At 42.5% G+C, this 18,486-nt stretch overlaps 1 protein-coding gene across 4 annotated transcripts in view; it reads left to right on the top strand.

The window, feature by feature from the left end:
* Positions 1–296: 296 nt before the first annotated feature.
* Positions 297–18,486, top strand: part of LOC122786444 (potassium voltage-gated channel subfamily KQT member 4) — a 42,998-nt gene continuing 24,808 nt past the window's right edge. For all 4 annotated transcript variants that reach the window (XM_044052745.1, XM_044052746.1, XM_044052747.1 and 1 more), the window contains exon 1: positions 297–1,476. In XM_044052745.1, the coding sequence (XP_043908680.1) occupies positions 1,175–1,476 (302 nt within the window). In that variant the 5' untranslated portion in view covers positions 297–1,174. The remainder of the gene's footprint in view (positions 1,477–18,486) is intronic.

The following is an 18,486-nucleotide window of genomic DNA, read 5'->3' on the forward strand; positions in this document are numbered from 1 at the left end:
AAAACACAGTAACTCAGCATTACTTTGCTTTATAATTGGAATATATATATTTTTAATCGCAATTCCTTACACTACTTCTGGGTAAAGTAGTGATATTAGACTTTTTGATATTAGATTGAGTAAGACCGTACTGACCAACTCACCCCAAACACACTATAGTGACACTTGTGTCAAACATAACATATCTAAAACTTTCCAATCAAACTGCAATCATCACTTCTGTCAGATTGCTCTGAATACACTGCACAACACAAACTACCCGGTGCGCATCTCCCTGTCCCTGCGTGCCTCCCATGTTCACACTCACCCAGACTCCTCGCCTCAGCTCAGCATGTACTTCAGCTGACCGGACAGAGAGAGAGGGAGAGAGAGGAAGGAGGTTTCCGTCTTGGTGAGCGTGTATAGACCAGATGCAGACAACGGAACGAGTTTTTCCTTCCTCTCTGCCCTTTCCACACACTTTTGGAAGACTGCGATTCTTGACATCACAGCGCTGCTGATGGTGCGCACTTGTGCGCGCTCCGCTCCGCTGCTGCTGCTTCTGCTGCACCCAAGCCTGTCCGTCCGCCGCTGCCCGTGGAGCAGACACACGCACGCACGAAGAGGGGAGAGAGCAGAAGCTGGTGTTAGCGGCTGTGGGGGTTACAGCTGAAGAAGAAACTGCCGGGAGGAACTTAATGAAATAATTTAGTCCGGTGTTGGCTTAGACCCACGCCGCGTATCGAGATTTATAACGCGCGTGGCGCATCCAGCACTGGATGGTTGACTTGATTGGGGCTGTCATCTGTGCAGAGTGATGGCAGCTTCTCAGCAGCTCATGTGAACGCGGGTGCACGTGTAAATGACTTCTCTAGTCTCTTATCTGACTCTTAACAATGATCGCCCAAGGTCATGTTTCTGCGCGGCTCACTCGTCCAACTATTGTGCATCTTTTCTTCTGCGACCGTGACCTGATTTACAGATAACTTTCGTCTGTCAACAGCACACACACGCTGGCGGACTGGCTGTCAGAGAGCAGGAATGACACTCGTGCGTTTTGTTGATCGTCATTAACAACTTTAAAGCCGAGACAAACCCTGGATTATGACTTGGAGTAAACTTTGCTCTGCGCTCCCGCCGAAGACCCAGTGAAGTGTCAGGTCTGAATGCAGCGAAGTCGCGTCAGCGCACGAAGATGTTAGGAAGTCCGTCCAACAACGGCGGCCTCAGAATGCTGTCGCCCTCGGCTCCGAACGACGACCGGCGGGTCGAGTTCGTGGCTCTCACCGCTGTCCACACGGAGAGGAGCGAGCCGTCCACTCCGGAGCGCGGACACCCGTCTCACCGCACAGGTCTGCTGGGCACCCCGCTGCCGGGGCCACCGGGACCCCGGGCCAACTCCTCCACGTCCAGCAAGAGAGCGAGAAAGTTGCAAAACTGCCTGTACAACGTGCTGGAGAGGCCAAGAGGATGGGCCTTCATCTACCATGCATTCATGTAAGTTTATTTATTAACATCACCATTCTTCAAAAAGAGTTCATGTGACCAAATGAAAAGTTTCATGGAGTTAGTGAAAGATGTGTTTGCATCACTAGACAGCAGCAGTCGTTTGATCCGTTTTCCAATTAACCCAGCAGAGATGCTTATGCTGCAATTATCATGGTCATATGCCATACATCATCTCAACACGGGGTATACTGTTCAATTTCCCCCTTGTCTCTGTCTGATTAAATCATGACAAGATCCTTGAATGTTGAACTGAATTCATCCAAATCCACAGGGGGTCATTTTTTTTATATAAACCAAATCATCAAATCATGGAACCTGCTGGTTGTCCTTTAAAAAAATAAAAAAATGTGTGAGTTTTTATGGTCATAGTTGTAGTTCAGAAGTGGGCTGCACTTGTTTGTTACAGCTTTTAAGATGAAAAAAAAGAGGACTTCAACCCATTCTGAGCCCAGTTTTTTTTAGAGCGTATTAACTCCATGAGGGAGAATCTCACCAATTAAACACACAACAGCACCAAACATAGATCTCAACGTAAGGCAATTCCCTGACTGTGGAGAGTGTTCTGTCAAGATTATTAACTACCTCTGTCCCATACGCTCTGTAATGTATACAACATGTAAACACTGGAAAAGTATGAGCTCACTGATGGTGCCTGCTTCCCACTGAGAGACCAATGACCCAGGACTCGCATGTAAAGCATCAGAACGTTAACTCACACTGTTGAGTGAGGTCATCTGCTGGATTTTTAGATGAATCTCAGAGTCACATCGAAGTCTTTTAACGGCTTGTTAGAAAACGTGTCGTGGAAGACGGATCTCATTGAAAGTCAAAGTTCAATTGGTGCACATGTACTGTTGCATGAGTGTGTTTTTTTTTTTGTCTCCTTTCAAAGTGAAGGCCAGGGCAGTTGTGGAGCAGCAGCTGTCTTCCAGCAGTGTCTGCTGCGTCTGGCACAGGGTGGACAGAGCTGTATGTGTGGGAGCTCCTTAGACCATGCTGTGCTTTCCATGTCATTGTTTAGACAAGTACAGCTGTCCCTCTGCCAATGCCATCATATGTTTATAACAGAGGGAAATCCCTTCTCGGGGACATGACTCTCGCGTGTTCTCTTCTTACACCAGTGACACATTATTACTAAGTGCAGGTTGACAAACTCTTGCCACCGCTTCTTTCACTTCTTACTTTCTCCCCCCCCCCCACGCTTCCACAGCATGTTGCTGGTGACATTCTCGCTGACATTACTGGGTGGATGGCAGCTCTGCCATTGTTGTTATTGCTTATTGCTCTGAGTGAGAGGCAGTGCAGGCACTTGGGGGGTGCCCAGATCATGTTTCAGATGCCATGGCCTCATAGATGGAGCTGGACTGACTTTAGACTGTGTTGTGAAATGTCGCCTTCTTAACGGGTTACAAACTTTCAACTCGAGACTTAAACTTATTCGGTTGCTCTTTGACATGAAAAACTGTACCTTGGGTGCACATATGCCTAACTGAGTACACTATTCCCATGATTCAGTGTCACCCTGTGCTGTGGATTTGTTTTGATTAATTACACGTGGGCTGCTTACCGTGCTGAGAGCTGTAAACCATGTGTGAGCCAAATTCATTGTAAAACGAAGCTCCATTAAGGCACCGTTGATCTATTGTAATTAAATTGAGCCGTACGCCGCTGTGTAGCATGCTGTGTTAACTTCCCTAGATCCTTTAATTATTCCTAAATTGTAACAAGGGATGCTGGAACAGATGCATCGCTTCAAAGAGCCTCTCTCTCACAGGTGCATGCTGGAAAAGCAGTGAGGTAGCGCTCCACAATAATGTCTCTCCATGGACACGCACTTATGTCCCACCGCACTCCTCAAACTTCCATATTGCTGTCACGGCTGTGCATAAGAAGCACAGACAGACTCCTCTTCTGGATAAAGGTGTTGGTGAGCTTTGTCAGTTGTCTCCATTTGGATGCATCGCTTCTTCAGACACTCACAAGTTTGCAAGTTTAACAGTTGTATGGCAGTAAAGCAGTCAGCCTCTTCTGGGAACTTGCCATCTGTTATGCAAACAAAGTGAAAAGCCTTGTTTTTTCGACTTTACCAAGAAAACAAGGACACCCATTCACTCACTCACTCACCCACCCACTCACCTCTTTGTCTTCCGCTTGAGGGTTGTGGGGGGGCGCTGGTGCCAATCCCAGCTGACCTAGGGCAAAAGGTGGGGGAAACTCTGGACAGATTGCCAGTCCATCACAGGGACACATAGAGAGAAACAACCATCCACTCTCATGCAAAATCCACGCTGGAAGTCCCTTGTTCCGACCGGGTCACGAACCCCAAGTCTTCTTGCTGCAAAGGCAAGACAAGTACAGCATCTGTGTGGCCCGAAAAACAGGCACAGCACTTGTTAAAAAGATACAATAGAGTTCCCAGAATCCCTATGACCATGAAGAATTCCTTTGCTCACCATCTCGATCAGTTGCTTGGACACACAGCGGGTTTTTGGACATGCCAAAAGCTCTGGTTCACATGACTCATGGACCATTGAGAAGTGTGTTTATGCCTCTTGTAACAGTCCATTCAGTTATTCGGTGGAAAAGCTTGATGCTTCTTTGTCCCTCCTTTTGTTGTAGCTGCTGTAAATGCACAACGTGACTGCGAGGGCCGCAAGAAAGTCTGTGTGGTTTCTAAGAGTCTTGTTTTCCACATGTGTTAATGGTGTGGGTAAACTAGCTATTGGTTTGGGTTGTAAATGCTGATAGTTTTTATTGAAATCTTTTTGAAAAGTTTGATAATAGCAATCATTTTTTTTAATAAAAATATTAGTCCCACTAATAGTTTGAAACGTCTAATGAACATGTAGCACATCATTTCCTTGCAACTATCAAAATGATTGCAGATTCATTTTTGGTCTGTGTTTGTGTGTAAATGCACGTTCAGTGTGTATATGTGTGTGTGTGTCTGCGTGTGACTGTAAACTTGCCGTCTAAGCACGATTGCCGACAGTCAGAGGGATTGGTTTCAGTGTTTGCCTTCACCTTTGACCCCTCCTCCCTTTTTGCCATTAGCAGTACCACATATAGCCGATCATATGTGGCTGTGGGTTGTGCCTGTGGTAATTTGTCTTAGCAGGAGGTCTTGTGGGACTCCACCAGTCTCTCACTGGACATACCGACACAGTTAAATTCATGAAGGCGTTCGATGGCACGATAACCTGCTAACTTTGACTGTCAGTACTCCATCTTAGCTTGATGTCGCGTTCGTCTGGACCCCAGTAACACAACACTAGAACATGTGCATGGAGAGGGTAAAGAGTCAAGACTGAGTGATTGATTGCTTCTAAAGAGGGTGAGAATATAATGGTCATATATTATTAAACTCTATTAGAGGTGGAGCGTGGACATGTGGTGCAAAATTATACATGGCACTAACATGGAGCTTATAGACCTGAGCTTGAGCAGCATCATCTGCATGTGTAGGGTTGAGGAATGTTGTTGTTTATAAGAAGCAGTGCTGGTTACTGATTAGTGTTCAATACAGTATCTATCTGGACTTCAGTTCTGATTCCTGAACGAAATCTGAAACCTTTAAGCTTGCAGTCAAACGCAGAGCAGAACCTCTGCAGGATGTAGATGAATTGAAGAAACCTATTCACTTTCTTCACATCACACACATGCAGTCACCTAACTGAATGCTTTCTGCTGCTGCTACCCTGTGATGATAGGTGCAACCACAAATTTTGCAGTACTGTGTAAAACTTCTGAATGCTGTAAAGGGAAAAGTGAAAATGCTTTCACAAATATTAATTCTAAGTGTTTAAAATCATACAATACAATACAATAAATTGATACTGCCCCAATGCCCCCAAACGATTACAAAAACGAAATAATAGAAACAAAGCGATTATTAATGGCGTTTGACGTCCTGTCCTGCTCGTCATCCGTAAAGAATTTCAGTTGAATCCCTAGGTTAAACACGGAGCATGAGTGCATATATACAATATACAATAATAATTTCTAGTTATTTTAAGGTAAATTCAGAAGGTTGATTCAAAATTTCATGTTTAAAGACATGTTTAAAGACACTGAGTTTCAAATTCAAGTCAATGAGTGTGAAATAATCGTGATTTCAATTTTGACCCACATTTTCTTTACTATTATTATTATTATTATTATTATTTCTATAATGAAGCAGCCCTAATTTACATAAGGCAAAGAGAAAAATCTACTAGGTACTTGCACAAAGTCAGGGATTTTGTTTCTCTTCCTCTGTCATAGTTGATGTTGATTGTACAGCAAGCTGTTAGGAATTCATCCATCCATGCATACATACACACATGCAATCATACATTCAGAAAGCCCATGTTACAAACTGCTGGTGTGGAGTTTACATTTTACAAAAGGTCGAGTCGCTCTATGACAAGTGCCGGATCAAGTGTTTGCGGTGCCTTACCCATAATAGAAACTTAAACTCAAGATATCTCGGCATGTGCTGCTTCAACGCTGACAGTTCCATTTTAAACGTATCTCTTCATTTATCTCTTGTAACCTACTGGCTCTTGTAATCCAACCCATTGCAAGAGCAACACAGTAAATCACTGTAGATTCTCTTTAAGATGTCTTCCTTACAAACTACTATTTGGGGTGTCAACATAAACAAACGGCAATAATTGAATGCATCAGAGAAGACTTTAGTGCTTGCAAATCTGTTGTTGCTTTTTAATAATGCATTATTTATGCTTTAAGGGGAATTAACATTTGTCCGACTGCCCTGTGCACGTCTTTCACTGGATGAATTTTTCCAAAACAAAACCTTTAAACCGTTAAAACCCTTACCTCAACCTTTAATGGCGCACTTAGCAGTGATGGTGACTGTTTATGAAAGCCTGAGCCTAAAGCTGCCTTATTTATAAATGTGGAGGGAGTCTTGACGTACAGTTGTGGTTAATTGATCTTTTGTGCCGCATCGTGCTAGCTTTTCATTGAAGTTCAATTGCTTTTCTGACATTATTAAAATCTCATTTACTTCCAGCTGTTTGTTGATTGAACGTTTTGCTGCTGTCTAGTATTTTCTCTCTCTCTCCCTCTGGTAGGTTTTCAACACGCAACGCAAAAAAAAATTGTCCAATGTTACCGCTCAGCATCTTCCAAAAACAACAAACCTTTTTATTATTAATGGTTCGAGCAAAATCAGAAAACAGCTTTTTTTTCTTTTGTTGTTTGCTGTTTTAGTGAGCACATGAATGTGTTGTTTTTTGTTGATGACTAAGTAACAGAGAATGAAGGATGGAGTGGGGGAAGTGGCACCATAAAATGATGATGGGTTAAGGCCACTCGACACTTTGCGTGGGGTTTTAACTGGCTCGGGACTCTAGATTGGACGGTTGTTGCCCCATTTACCGCTGCTGTTTCCTTTTATCTGTTCACCTCAGCAGGTTGTGTAAATTCTGCTCCATTAACAATCATTTACGGTCCAAATGCTTTCGCCTTTTCCCTCCTATCATTCCCTCCTTTTCTTTCCTCCTGAGTGGAAATAATCTCTTATTTGCTGTACTACCCTCTCTAATTGACTTCCGCTCCCCCACTTCATCTCACTGTCTTCTCCTGTCTTTCACCCAAACCTGATTGGCTTCTTAATATTTTCCATAAAACGGGCTATTTTTATGTAAACAAAAGAATATACAAGATATTGATCATCAGGACATCAATACTTATATAGATATGTATAAATATGTAATTGGTATTGATATTAATCGATTACTAAATGAGTAATTCATTGATTAATCAGTTTGAGTGTTATTTTAAAGAAGTTTTAAGATTTTTCAGCTTCTTAACTGAATTTTTCTGGAAATGATTACTCGATTCATCGAGAAACTAATCGCCAGATTAGTTGATTATAAAAAGTAAGCGTTAGTTGCAGCCATAGATATAATTATCGCCAAAGATTTTGAGCAATAAAGTCGCCATTTCAACTGGTACAACTTATTTAGCACAGTCATTACAATGGAAATAGATAGATAATTACTTCAAATGTGAAGAATCTTGAGTAGTTAGAGTTTGATGCCGCCTGAGTGATCTGTCTTTGATTGAGCATCTTTGGTATTTCCTGTGATTTAACGGCAAAGACAAACTAACATGCACTTGAGCTGCTAATAAGTCCAGATTAACTGGATTGGTTTTGAGATTACAAAGACCCATTATCTTCATAGTATCATAGTATCTTTAAGATCTTTATGGGAGAACACCGTTACATTTAATTCTTCAAATGTGCTATTTTGATTTTCTTATAATATGTTTGACTTCTACATTTACATGACTAAATTATGCTCATGACACTCTGTGCTCCTGTGTTATACAGATGTTTTTTTCCCACCCTGCACCACCCTTACACCTGGTCTGTGTGTGTGTGTGTCACACTGTGCCTGTGTTGTCCTGTACAAAGCCGTATTACCTGCGAACACGGACATGTGACACAGAGGACAAACAGAACGAGGGAGCGCGAAGGATGAATGATAATAATGATAACGTGATACTCTATGGATTCCTGTAGAAATTTTCTATTTTTGCTTGTCCTCTAGTACAACAGCAGCAGCTCAGCAGCTAGTAGGTATCTCGTGTCTTGCTCAAGGACACTCAAGCAAGGCTAAAATCTTCTCTGTCTTATCTGTCTATGAGGTAAAGGCTGTCTCTTAGAAGCCTAATGGGAGAATAAAAAGAGGCGAGAGGACGTGTCAGGAACTCACAGAGAGGCGAATTACAAAGAAAAAAGTGTCAGTTTCCTGGTGTTTATCATCTTATCATCCTTCAAAAGAAATAAGGACTTGCAACAGGATGAGTGATGTTGTGTGTGTGTGTGCGTGTGTGTGTGGAGGGAAAGGTCTAGAAAGGAGCACAGCCGTGAGTTGGAGAGAGGGGAGAGTCGAGGTTAGTTGCTGTATTAATTTCTCCTTTCGGGGCAAAATGTGTCTCCCTGGAGAGGGGACTGTCTGTCCTGGGACGGCTGACCAAGAATCAGGTTTCTCACCAGTATCCAGCCGTGCTCATTGTCCTCACTTTCTTCCAAGAACAAAACACACAAACATTTTCACATAAATACTGCTGTTTTTTTTGGTTAGTGGGCAAGGCAGAATATGTAAAAAGGCTGAAGCTGTAATGCAGAATACATGTAAACCCACACACACACACACACACACACAGTGGCCCTGTTTCATTCTCCTGCACAGAGGTGACCAGTAGGAGTGTTGACATCACTTAATCTGAGGCAGTCTGTGTTTATGTAATGTCATTGTTGCTAAAGCAGAACGAGAATACAAGTGACTTTTGGCTGAGGGAGGGTCGAAGGCAAATTCAAGCGTTTATTTTGACGAGTCCAGGCCCTTTTTAAATACTCCAGATCTGTTTTCACAGAAGCGGCGGACTCCCTTCAACTTTATATCTTATTATTACGTCTCTCTGTATCTGCAATATATGGCACGGGCGAGTTCTGCAGTGGTGGCAAGTCTGCTCAAGTAGACCTACTACAGGAGCAGTAAATGCTAACAAATTATTGCACCATTTTCTTGTGGCACTCATTCATTCTGAACATAACGCTGCAGAAGACAAGGGACGTGCTAATTTTCTTGTACTTGTGCTCTCCTGTGGTCTCGGGATATTGTCTGTATTGTATGTTTGGCAAAATGGAGCAAAAAAAAGAAGAAAGAAGACGATTTCGCAGCATTTGTTCAGTCCTGTATTGATTTTATAACTTAACCTTGCCCCTCTCTCGCTGTAAAATTTCACCTTTCAGCTTCGCTGTTCTGGAAGCTTCTTCGTGAAAGTTAGTAGAGTGCTGCTGCTGCTGCTGCTGCTTTTGTTCCCTCATTCTTATACTTTAAATCAATCTTACAGTGGACTGTCAAAACCTTGCAACCCAGCCCGACAGGTCAAACACGACAATTAGGACTTTAACACAAGACCCTCTTAAGACTGAAATTGTAATGTGTCATGGAGAACCTTTGTTTTACTTATATCTTTTATAAACCTAGTACAGTTTCAGCTGTGATATCCTTGTTTTCTAAAGTAACCAACCCTTTCTTTTCCCCATTTTGGACCCATACAACCCCTGTGGGTGGCTCATTTCAACACACAATTAGGTGTGTACAGAAAACTTAAAAAAAAGTACAAACACCAACCCACAGTGTGACGTAGCAAAACGAGGAGCTAAATGAAGCAGAGCATACAAAATAAACTGGGCAGAAAACAAATGAAAACAAAGTGGTGTTTGTAGGGAGTTTGGAGAAGTGTGGTTTGGGTTTATTTCAGTTGGGTAAGGATTTTGAGTCAACTTTGAGGATTGACTTTCAGAAAGAGATTAAAACTAAACAGTTAAACTGGCCCAACTCTGTTGAAACTGGTAATACTGTACTACAATGAAAACCAACAACACAAACAGAATACAGACACTACAGTGAAGAGGACTCAGCTGTGGTCTTTCAACAAATAGCTGTGAGAATAGTGTGAAATAGAGGTAGTTGCTCTAATATGGTAAGGGAAGTGGTTTTAGATGTTAGTGTGTGTGTGTATGTTTAAAAAAAGAACATCTCTGACTGTAGTTCTGTTTGTAGGAAGTGGACGAGATGCAAGAGCTATTGACGTGATTACAGTCCTGACATACATCATTCCCTCGCCTGTTCACTGACGACACGTATCAGCCAGCGCGCCGCGTGTTCATCAAAGGTGTTCAGTGTGAGAGATAGCGTTGGAAGAGTGCTTAGAAAGCAGGGCCTGTGTGTCGCCAGCGTCTGTGAAGACCATAACGCAGACAGGAAATAAATCAATAGCTTCAGCTCTGCCATTATCTCTCAGCAGCAGCACACTTAAGGCCTGACCCTAATGGGTGGCTGCAACCGAACATGCTGAAGACCAGCAGATCCTGAATAATGTGGAAACCCTGGATTTACCCTCTGACCAGGAATTCACATGTTCCTTTATACAAACATGGGGGAAAGCCCGGTCCCTCTTATCTAACTAAGTGATGGATTTTAAAAAGGTGAAAGGTTTAGCTACTTGTGCGTAACTCAGATAGAAATCGAAGTAAAACAGGAAATTCTGTTTTTTAAAAAAGAGACTGATGAGAATAAATGATTCTCCTGTTCTCTCACAAAAATCCTTACATTATGTTATACTTTCATATTAATGTGTCAACGTCCATCGTGATGTTGTTAGTTGAATGGAAAATCAATTACACTCTTTATTATAACGAGTTCATACAAAAATAGTGGGGCCGTCATATTGTTCAACCCATTGTTGTTCACTGGTTGTTTGGCTGTAACCGGGGCAAAATAAAATGAAATAACTGAATAAGTGTTAAATGGATTTGGTGTCAGTAAATGCAGGATTCACATCCCTGCAAACGGTGGGCCGGTCTCATTGATGTTTGGTTTCAAGGCTGTGTACAGTAAATCTCTTGTCTTTTCTCTGCTCCGCCTATTTTACTGGTATTAGATTTTATTCTGTCCATGTGTTGGTAATTCGAACCCCATCAGGCACGTGAGCGCTGTGGATATAGTTTTCAGGATGAGGAGGCTGCATGACTGTGCAGGCGTACTCAACATGCATATTTGTAAAGACACACACACACACACGGACGACTATCACTAAAGCGTTTCTTACTTTGTCAAGAGCTGCCTAACATCTTACGTGCCGTGTGAAGCAAACCATGCTCGTTCTTTCTCTCAGTCTCTGTCTCTCGTCCCTATCCCGGGATAGCCCGGGTTAGGCCTCTCTCTGTCTTTCTGCTGTTGTCCCCTGCCTAGCTGCGGCCTCATGCACAGCCTAGCTTAAGTTTTGTTAAGATAATTTTAATTTATAACGGCCGTCACTATAAACATGTGAGGAAGGAGCGCCATGGAGACGGAGCTCAAACAAAATCACAATGTAGGACAGTATTTATAAGGGCTGCCTCGTCTGCAGAAAGCGCCCCTGCCGTGTGTGTGTATGCGACGGGCGGTTTGTGTGCGCGTGACACCGCTGATGTGGCTGAGTGTGCATGAAGTCAGAAAAGGTCTTGATTGGCGTGTGCACATTTGGAAAATGAGTGCATGTGCATTCATGCAGGTTTATGGAGATAGTATGTGTGTGTGTGTGAGTGCCTGGCCAATGGCACTGCGGGCAGAGCATAAACAATAATCAAATGTTAACGATGGAGCTATAATTACAAAAGCTGCCTGCTACTCCTGTGAGATTGTTTTTCATGCGTCCCGCCCCCTCCTTCTCTGAAACGTCCTATTTGCACAATTGCAAATAAGTGTTATTTCCTCTATTCTTGTGTGTCTGTGTCTCTGTCTAATATCTGCTCTGATAGATCCATCGATGCCCTCCTCATGTTCTTTCTCACTTTACTCACTTTGTCTTTACTGTTTTTGCTTTTTCCTTACGTCATGTTGCACGTGTAAGTGTACTATATATATTATAGAAAAGTTTGTCCAGTACGTCGACCACTCAGAGTACTTCATGAAGTATGTCTGTACGCACTCAAGGACACTTCAGCCCAACAAAGAACCCTCCGATCACTAAACGAAGCGCTCTACCTCTGCACGTCTGTTGCTGCCTGTGTTGCAGCTCCGGCCCCCCATCACACTAATTCACAATTATGATTAACGTGAGCGTAGTTGAAGTGTTATTGGTGCTAAAGAGCGTTTCATGTTTTGGTGTAGAATGTGCAGAAATGTGTCCTAATAAAAATGGATTGAAGTGTGATCTACAAACAAACACAACAAAACATAAAGCTGTCACATTAAACTGTCCTCATTTTTGTGTGTTATGATGTCATACAGGAGTCCTGTCGGACTTTTATGTATTTTTCTTTCCACGCTCGTGCTCCACACACACACACAAACACTCAGTAAATCTGTCCGTGTGTGTGTGTGTGTGTGTGTGTGTGTCAGTGGACCCTCTGGTCTCCCCTTGGCCCTGAGATTAAAGCGATGTCAGCGAGTGTGTGATGAGACCTCACAGACGATACCTTAACTCTCGCTTCTCTTTCTTTTTTTTTTTTTCCATTCTGGCTCTCTTCGTCTCGCTGTCCCCTCATCTGTCCAATCCATTATTCAGACACCTTCCTCATTATCTTCCTCATTTTCCCCCATTATCTATCCATCCGAGACTCTTCATGACTGTGGCTACTTTTTTTTCGGTTCTCCCCCCGTGTCTGTTTTTATGTCTTCATATTGCCGTCTTTTCTCAGCGCTCGTCTTTGCTACTTATCGTTGCTCGATCAAGCATTTTGACCCCCAGCTGCCAGACCACATGGTTTCCTGTGACATCAGAGCAGTGTCCTCTGTCCCACAGTGCACACACTAAGCCATAAACTAAGGGCATTTAGTAGTGCTCAAAAAAATGCTTGCTATATAATCAAATATATAAATCAATTACTCTTGGTAAACGTAAAGGCATGAGTTTGGCTAGTGCACAGTGTTGTTTTTTTGAGGCTGAAAAAACAAGCATGCCACTTCACACAGTCATTGGCCAAGCATGTGGAAGTGAGAAAGTGAGCTGGGTTTAAAACTTCTCATTTCATTCCTCAGAGAGTTGCATCAGCCACAGATGGACGTATCTGCGGAGAAAATAACTGATGTATCTGTCCAACATTTTTTTAAATCTGACACGCCCACTCTCTCCCCTAATAGCATGTATCTTTTGTCCTGCAGTTAAAGCTGCAGTACGTAACTTTTAGTGAGTTTTGTTGTTGTTGTTGTTGTTGTCGACGTTATTATTCTGCCTCTGTTTGGTCTTCATGAACCGAAACTGTGTAACGTTATTTGTGTGCTGCGTACTTCATCTGAAAACAGCAAAATTATCAGACCTGACTGAGGGAGCACTTGTGTGTATACAGTAGCGGCTCAGGGGCGAGTGAAGTGGTTATCGCGTCAAACTGCTGAATGACTGTGATTTTTTGAGCTATAGACTTCACCTCTGAATCGTTTTGTGTGTGCTTCATTGTATTTTCAGCAATGTTGCTGTGGTGTCTGCTTGTCTTCCATAAAACATATCACTTCCTGTGCACAGCACGGGTCTGGCGACATAAGATCTAAGGCAGGGTTTCTCAGCCCTGGGTTCCTGAGGACCCAGGGCCCTGCATGTTTTAGATGTTTCCCTGTCGACCAGGGCCGTTTCTCAATACCCAAGTAAGCAAGGATGTACTTCCTACATTAAAAACAAAATAACGTGTCAACAACAAGTCTATTGATCACACCAAGCATCTGATGACAGAGACAACTGAGCCAGCGGATCATTTCAACAGGACAGTCCGAGGTAACGGCTCTGATTAGACTAAAACATTGAAATATGCCATTTCTGATATCTTCACATACTCAAAACGGACAGGCAACATAACACAGACGCGCTGTGATAGGCAAACTTGCTGGCAATCTTTGCATTCGACTTTTTTATCGCCATCTATTTTTGTAAAATGCTGCCACGCTGCCGAAGTCTTTGACGTAGATCTTAGAGGAGGACTGACTGTTGCCGAAAATGAAACGCTCAAAATTAAATAAAACCGCCGGACGTTCTTTAATCTTTCTGTCTCCTGTGGGTTGGGCTAATCCAAAATACTGAAAACAAGGAGGGTGTTCTCTGAAGACACGCTGTTACCTGTGGAACAGGGGTGCTTTGAAAACACCCCCATTAGTACTTGGTACATTCCTCCAGATGAAACCAAATTAACCATAGACTGTATGAAATTAACACGGAAGAAAGTCGACTTATCAGAATCTGAGTCGAACCAGAACGTATCGACTCATAAATCGACCAGTCGACCGGGACTTTACAGCCCGAAATTCCAGAGAAGTATGCACATTGTGAAACGGCCCATGATTGAGAAACCCTGATCGAAACACTGTTATTCTGAGAAACACAGTCATGCGGAGTTGACTCACGCCATCAGTTCATTCGACAATGGTTTGTGCCCGTTTGAAAAAGTTGCCAACACTTTTAGCGCACTTTGTTCAAGGAGGACTGTCACCCTGGCCTTTACGGGTGACAGTCAAGTGAGGGACTGAACAAAATAGCAACAATAGGAAAATCAGAGCGCAGGACAGGCGTGGATGTAGGGAGAAGTCCGGTAGAAGGATGAATAATTCAGACGAGTATTATCTCTGTGTGCTCATCTGCCAGTGACTTCCCTGGCCTGTCAACTAATTGGCTATAATTAGGTAAAAAGGGAGGCAGGCCGTGTCAAGGAGGCCTACGAGCACTCTGGCACTGGCTCTGCTTTAGCTGCTCTATTCAATTCAATTTTATTTGTATAGTGCCAGATCACATCATGCATTATCTCAAGGCAGTGTACATTGACAGGCAGAAACCTTTTCAGTATTATAGAGAGAAGCAAAACACAACAGTTCACACAATGAGCACTCCTTTTAGCGGCCATCTGCCTCGACCGGTGGGGGTGAAAGGGGAAAAATGGGGGATGGAGGAGAGCAGGAAGACCAGAAGGAGGGAGAGAAATGAAAAGAGGGAGGTGAGTTAGACATAGAAGAGACAGTTGTATCAAGTTATAGGTTTAGAAAAGACTGTTCTGAAGACGAGTGGAGTAAGGAGAGAGTGTAAGTTAGGTTGAGGGTGGAAAAGAGGCTAAATGAGAGGCACAAGGCCAAAATGTTATGTAAATGTAGGAGAGTGTGTGAGCAAGATGTGGGTACATGTAGAAAACTGATTTTCTGTCGCGATTCTGATCACTGGAAAGCAAATCTTGACCTCCGTGGGAGTTTTGTTTGAGTAAAACCCTGTAATGTTGAGGAGGAACTTGGTATCTGGACAGAGAGGATAAACGTGAATGAATGAATGCTCTTTGTCCCGATTCATGTTTTTGTTTGTCCACAGGGGGATGTGTGTCAGAGGGAAAAAATAACACTCCACTGTACAAGCATGAGATATTTATGACCCAAAATTTAGGCAAACAGAAGGCTAAGTCCACGCATTGAGAAACACTTCCTTTGCTGTACTGAGTCAGTGAACACGGGTCAACAGTTTGTACTGAGTGATAAAGCGAAACAGCTCATTTCTTTCTTTTTTTTTTGTGTTGTTGAAATGAGTCAGCATGGTGCAATGTTTTTTTTCACTGCTTCTTACTATAAAAAGACACAGCAGCGTGTGAGGAGTATCATAGTATAGCCTTCATCCTACAAAACAAATCAAAACAAAATCAGCAGAACATACAGAAAAAACATGCGTAATTTTATATGTAATTATATGTATTTTAAACTATGATACCCCACCACAAGGTCAAGACCAACTGTCATGACAATTCATACACGTCATTACAAACTGAAACTGACAGTTATCCAGTGTCTTAACTGACTGTGAACTTTGTCCAATAGCTCAACATTCATTGAACTCATGTCTGAAAGTTCTGAGTGAAAATGAGATCCGCCACCCCCCTTTAAAAGACCAGTACTTTACCAATACTTTAAAACTGTAATGTATTAAAGTATGGTTTTGTGCTGTCAAGTAATCCACACCAAACTGAGAAACAGAGAAAACAAAATGTAATATTGTTATTTCAAATGTTTTTTTGTTATACTTTTGAATGAATTTCAATGCAATGTAAAGGTGACTGGCAAACTTGCAATCAATAGTACAGATAATCAATAACTAGAAATTAACTAGAAATACTTATCAATAAAATAAGTAGAAATGCTATGAATTTAATTGAAATGATCTTTATTTAAAAGAAAGTGCTACTTAAAGGAAGAGTTAGTTTGCTTGACAAGATAAATCAACTTTCAACAGCAAATTATAACGTCAAACAACTTGACCTTCCATACTGGAGAAAATACATGTTTTTAAAGCAGCAGGTGATCTATAAATATGTTACATGGACGCAACTTATGGGTTTAGGTCAGAAAGTGCTTTTGGAAACTGTCACAGCCCCTGCAAGTGTAGTATACTCGTGTGGGAGGGCGATGCAAAATCTTTCTCATGGCTCTGGACTCTGAATTTAACTCATCCAGATTGACAGATATACAAACACACAGAGAAACACAGACAGGCAGGGATAGCAGCTCTGTCACTGGTCTGAGCGGTTACACAGCTTCTCCCTGTGATATGAGCCGGTAACAGTGTTTGACTGTAATAACAGCTAAGATAACGATAGCACACAGATAGCAAGGCGGACTCTAGGTCCTCGGCACAAAACTAGCTGCTGCCTATCAGTGGCTACCACCTGAGGGTTCATCATCAAAGAAGAAACCGCGATCTCAGGGCCATGGGGTTGTTTCTGTGGCAACCAAAAGGAGAGCTGACATAGCGGTAGTGCTGCGGAGCCTATGAACACATTTTCTGTGGAAAAAAGGGTAGAGTTTATGGCATACAACAGATTAAATAGTTTGTACAAACAAATCCCCCAATGCCATTTGTGGAGGTGGGCGTGGTTTGGGCACACATCTGTATGAGAGAGGCGGGGTAGAGCTGGCTCAGCAGGAGCAGCAGCAGGTGTGTTGATTAGCTCAGCTGGGGTGAGTTCACTAATCAACCTCTCTTTGTCTCTGCAGTAGTGAAAACTGTTAGAATGACTCTTGCCTTTGTTTGGTCCCTGCTGAAAACCTCCTCTGTGGCAGTCAGTGTGCTTACATGCGTGTTAAAAGTCCGATCTTATTTTATTTTCGATTTTAAAATTCTAAGACGATAATGTGGTTTTCTTGATATCATGTAAACATGTTAGTCTGACCAAAATTGAGCTAGTCTTATTCGGACTAACTTACCTGGATAATGTGATTCACAGTCTGGACTGATGAGGAGATGAGATTAATGCTTTACAACCACAGCACGATCCATCTCTACGTCCATCTCGCCAGTCGCATTTATCTGTGACGTAAAGGTCAACAGGAAACAATACGCACTAGCTTATACAGAGATACAGCGCCGCATGTAGACTCGCACTCTGCAAGTTGTCTGATTGCCTGACTCAGTCGGACTATGGCCTTAGCCCGATGAAGTGACACTGCTACACAATTCTGCACCTATGAATAATGAGAAACACAAAAACTACAATGGAAAGGCTTATTTTTAAGGCTATGAAAACAAAATCATTTTTTATTTCAAAAGAATTTATAGGCATACACTTTGTATCCTGTTTGTGGTGTTTTATAAAGTAAAGTTTATTTAAAGTAAATTTAACTAAATATAACCACATATTTTTCAAAAAAACAAAGCTACTAATTTAGAAGCTGTGTTGTCACTGTTGATTATCCCCCCTGAAATATCGCCTGATAGTTACAGTAATACTGTAGATCTGCACAAAGTGTGGCAATACCCAACTCAGATGGGAACGTAGATCATTTTCCCACAGTGCTTTAAATGACCTCAACCCTCACTATTAGTAACACTGGTCTTAACATTACACTGACCATTGTGTCATATATATTAGGTCCTCTTCAAGATCTGCTGACCACCAGGGTTGTGTGTGACCCCTGCTCACATTCTCACACCCCTTGCCTCAAACTTCGGGGGCAATCCTATTACCCCAAGTTCAAATGTTACAGTCACTGTGTTATTTTGTTGTTTCTTAATCGCGGAGAGCTGCCTCTGACCCCCTGTAATCCATCACCAGAGATCCCCGCTGCCATGGTAACAGGATTAGACCTGTCACAGAGTAATGATGATTGGCCAGAAATCCAGTCGTGGCCCCTCGTCAAGGAGGGGGGTAAAATAGTGCAAGCTGTTTGTGTGTTTTGGGTCTTGGGGCGTTTCACCTCCAATAAACCTCTGACAAGTCACATGACTGCGACCTGACTTTCACTGGGACATTTTTTGGTTTAAGTTTCAAAGCTCTTCAGTGCAAACGTGTCACATGGCCTTTTCTGTCTCACGTCTATTATCCTCACTATCAACTGTGACTCTTCTCCAACTGACTGATATTATACAAGCACACGGCCGTATGAAATAGCAGCTGATACACCGAGTAAAGGGTTTGCAGACTCTGTGCTAATAGGCTTGCCACAGCTAAATGTCAGCGCTATCTCAGCATTTTGCCTT

Source organism: Solea senegalensis, linkage group LG20, assembly GCF_019176455.1.
Source record: "Solea senegalensis isolate Sse05_10M linkage group LG20, IFAPA_SoseM_1, whole genome shotgun sequence".
NCBI lineage: Eukaryota > Metazoa > Chordata > Actinopteri > Pleuronectiformes > Soleidae > Solea > Solea senegalensis.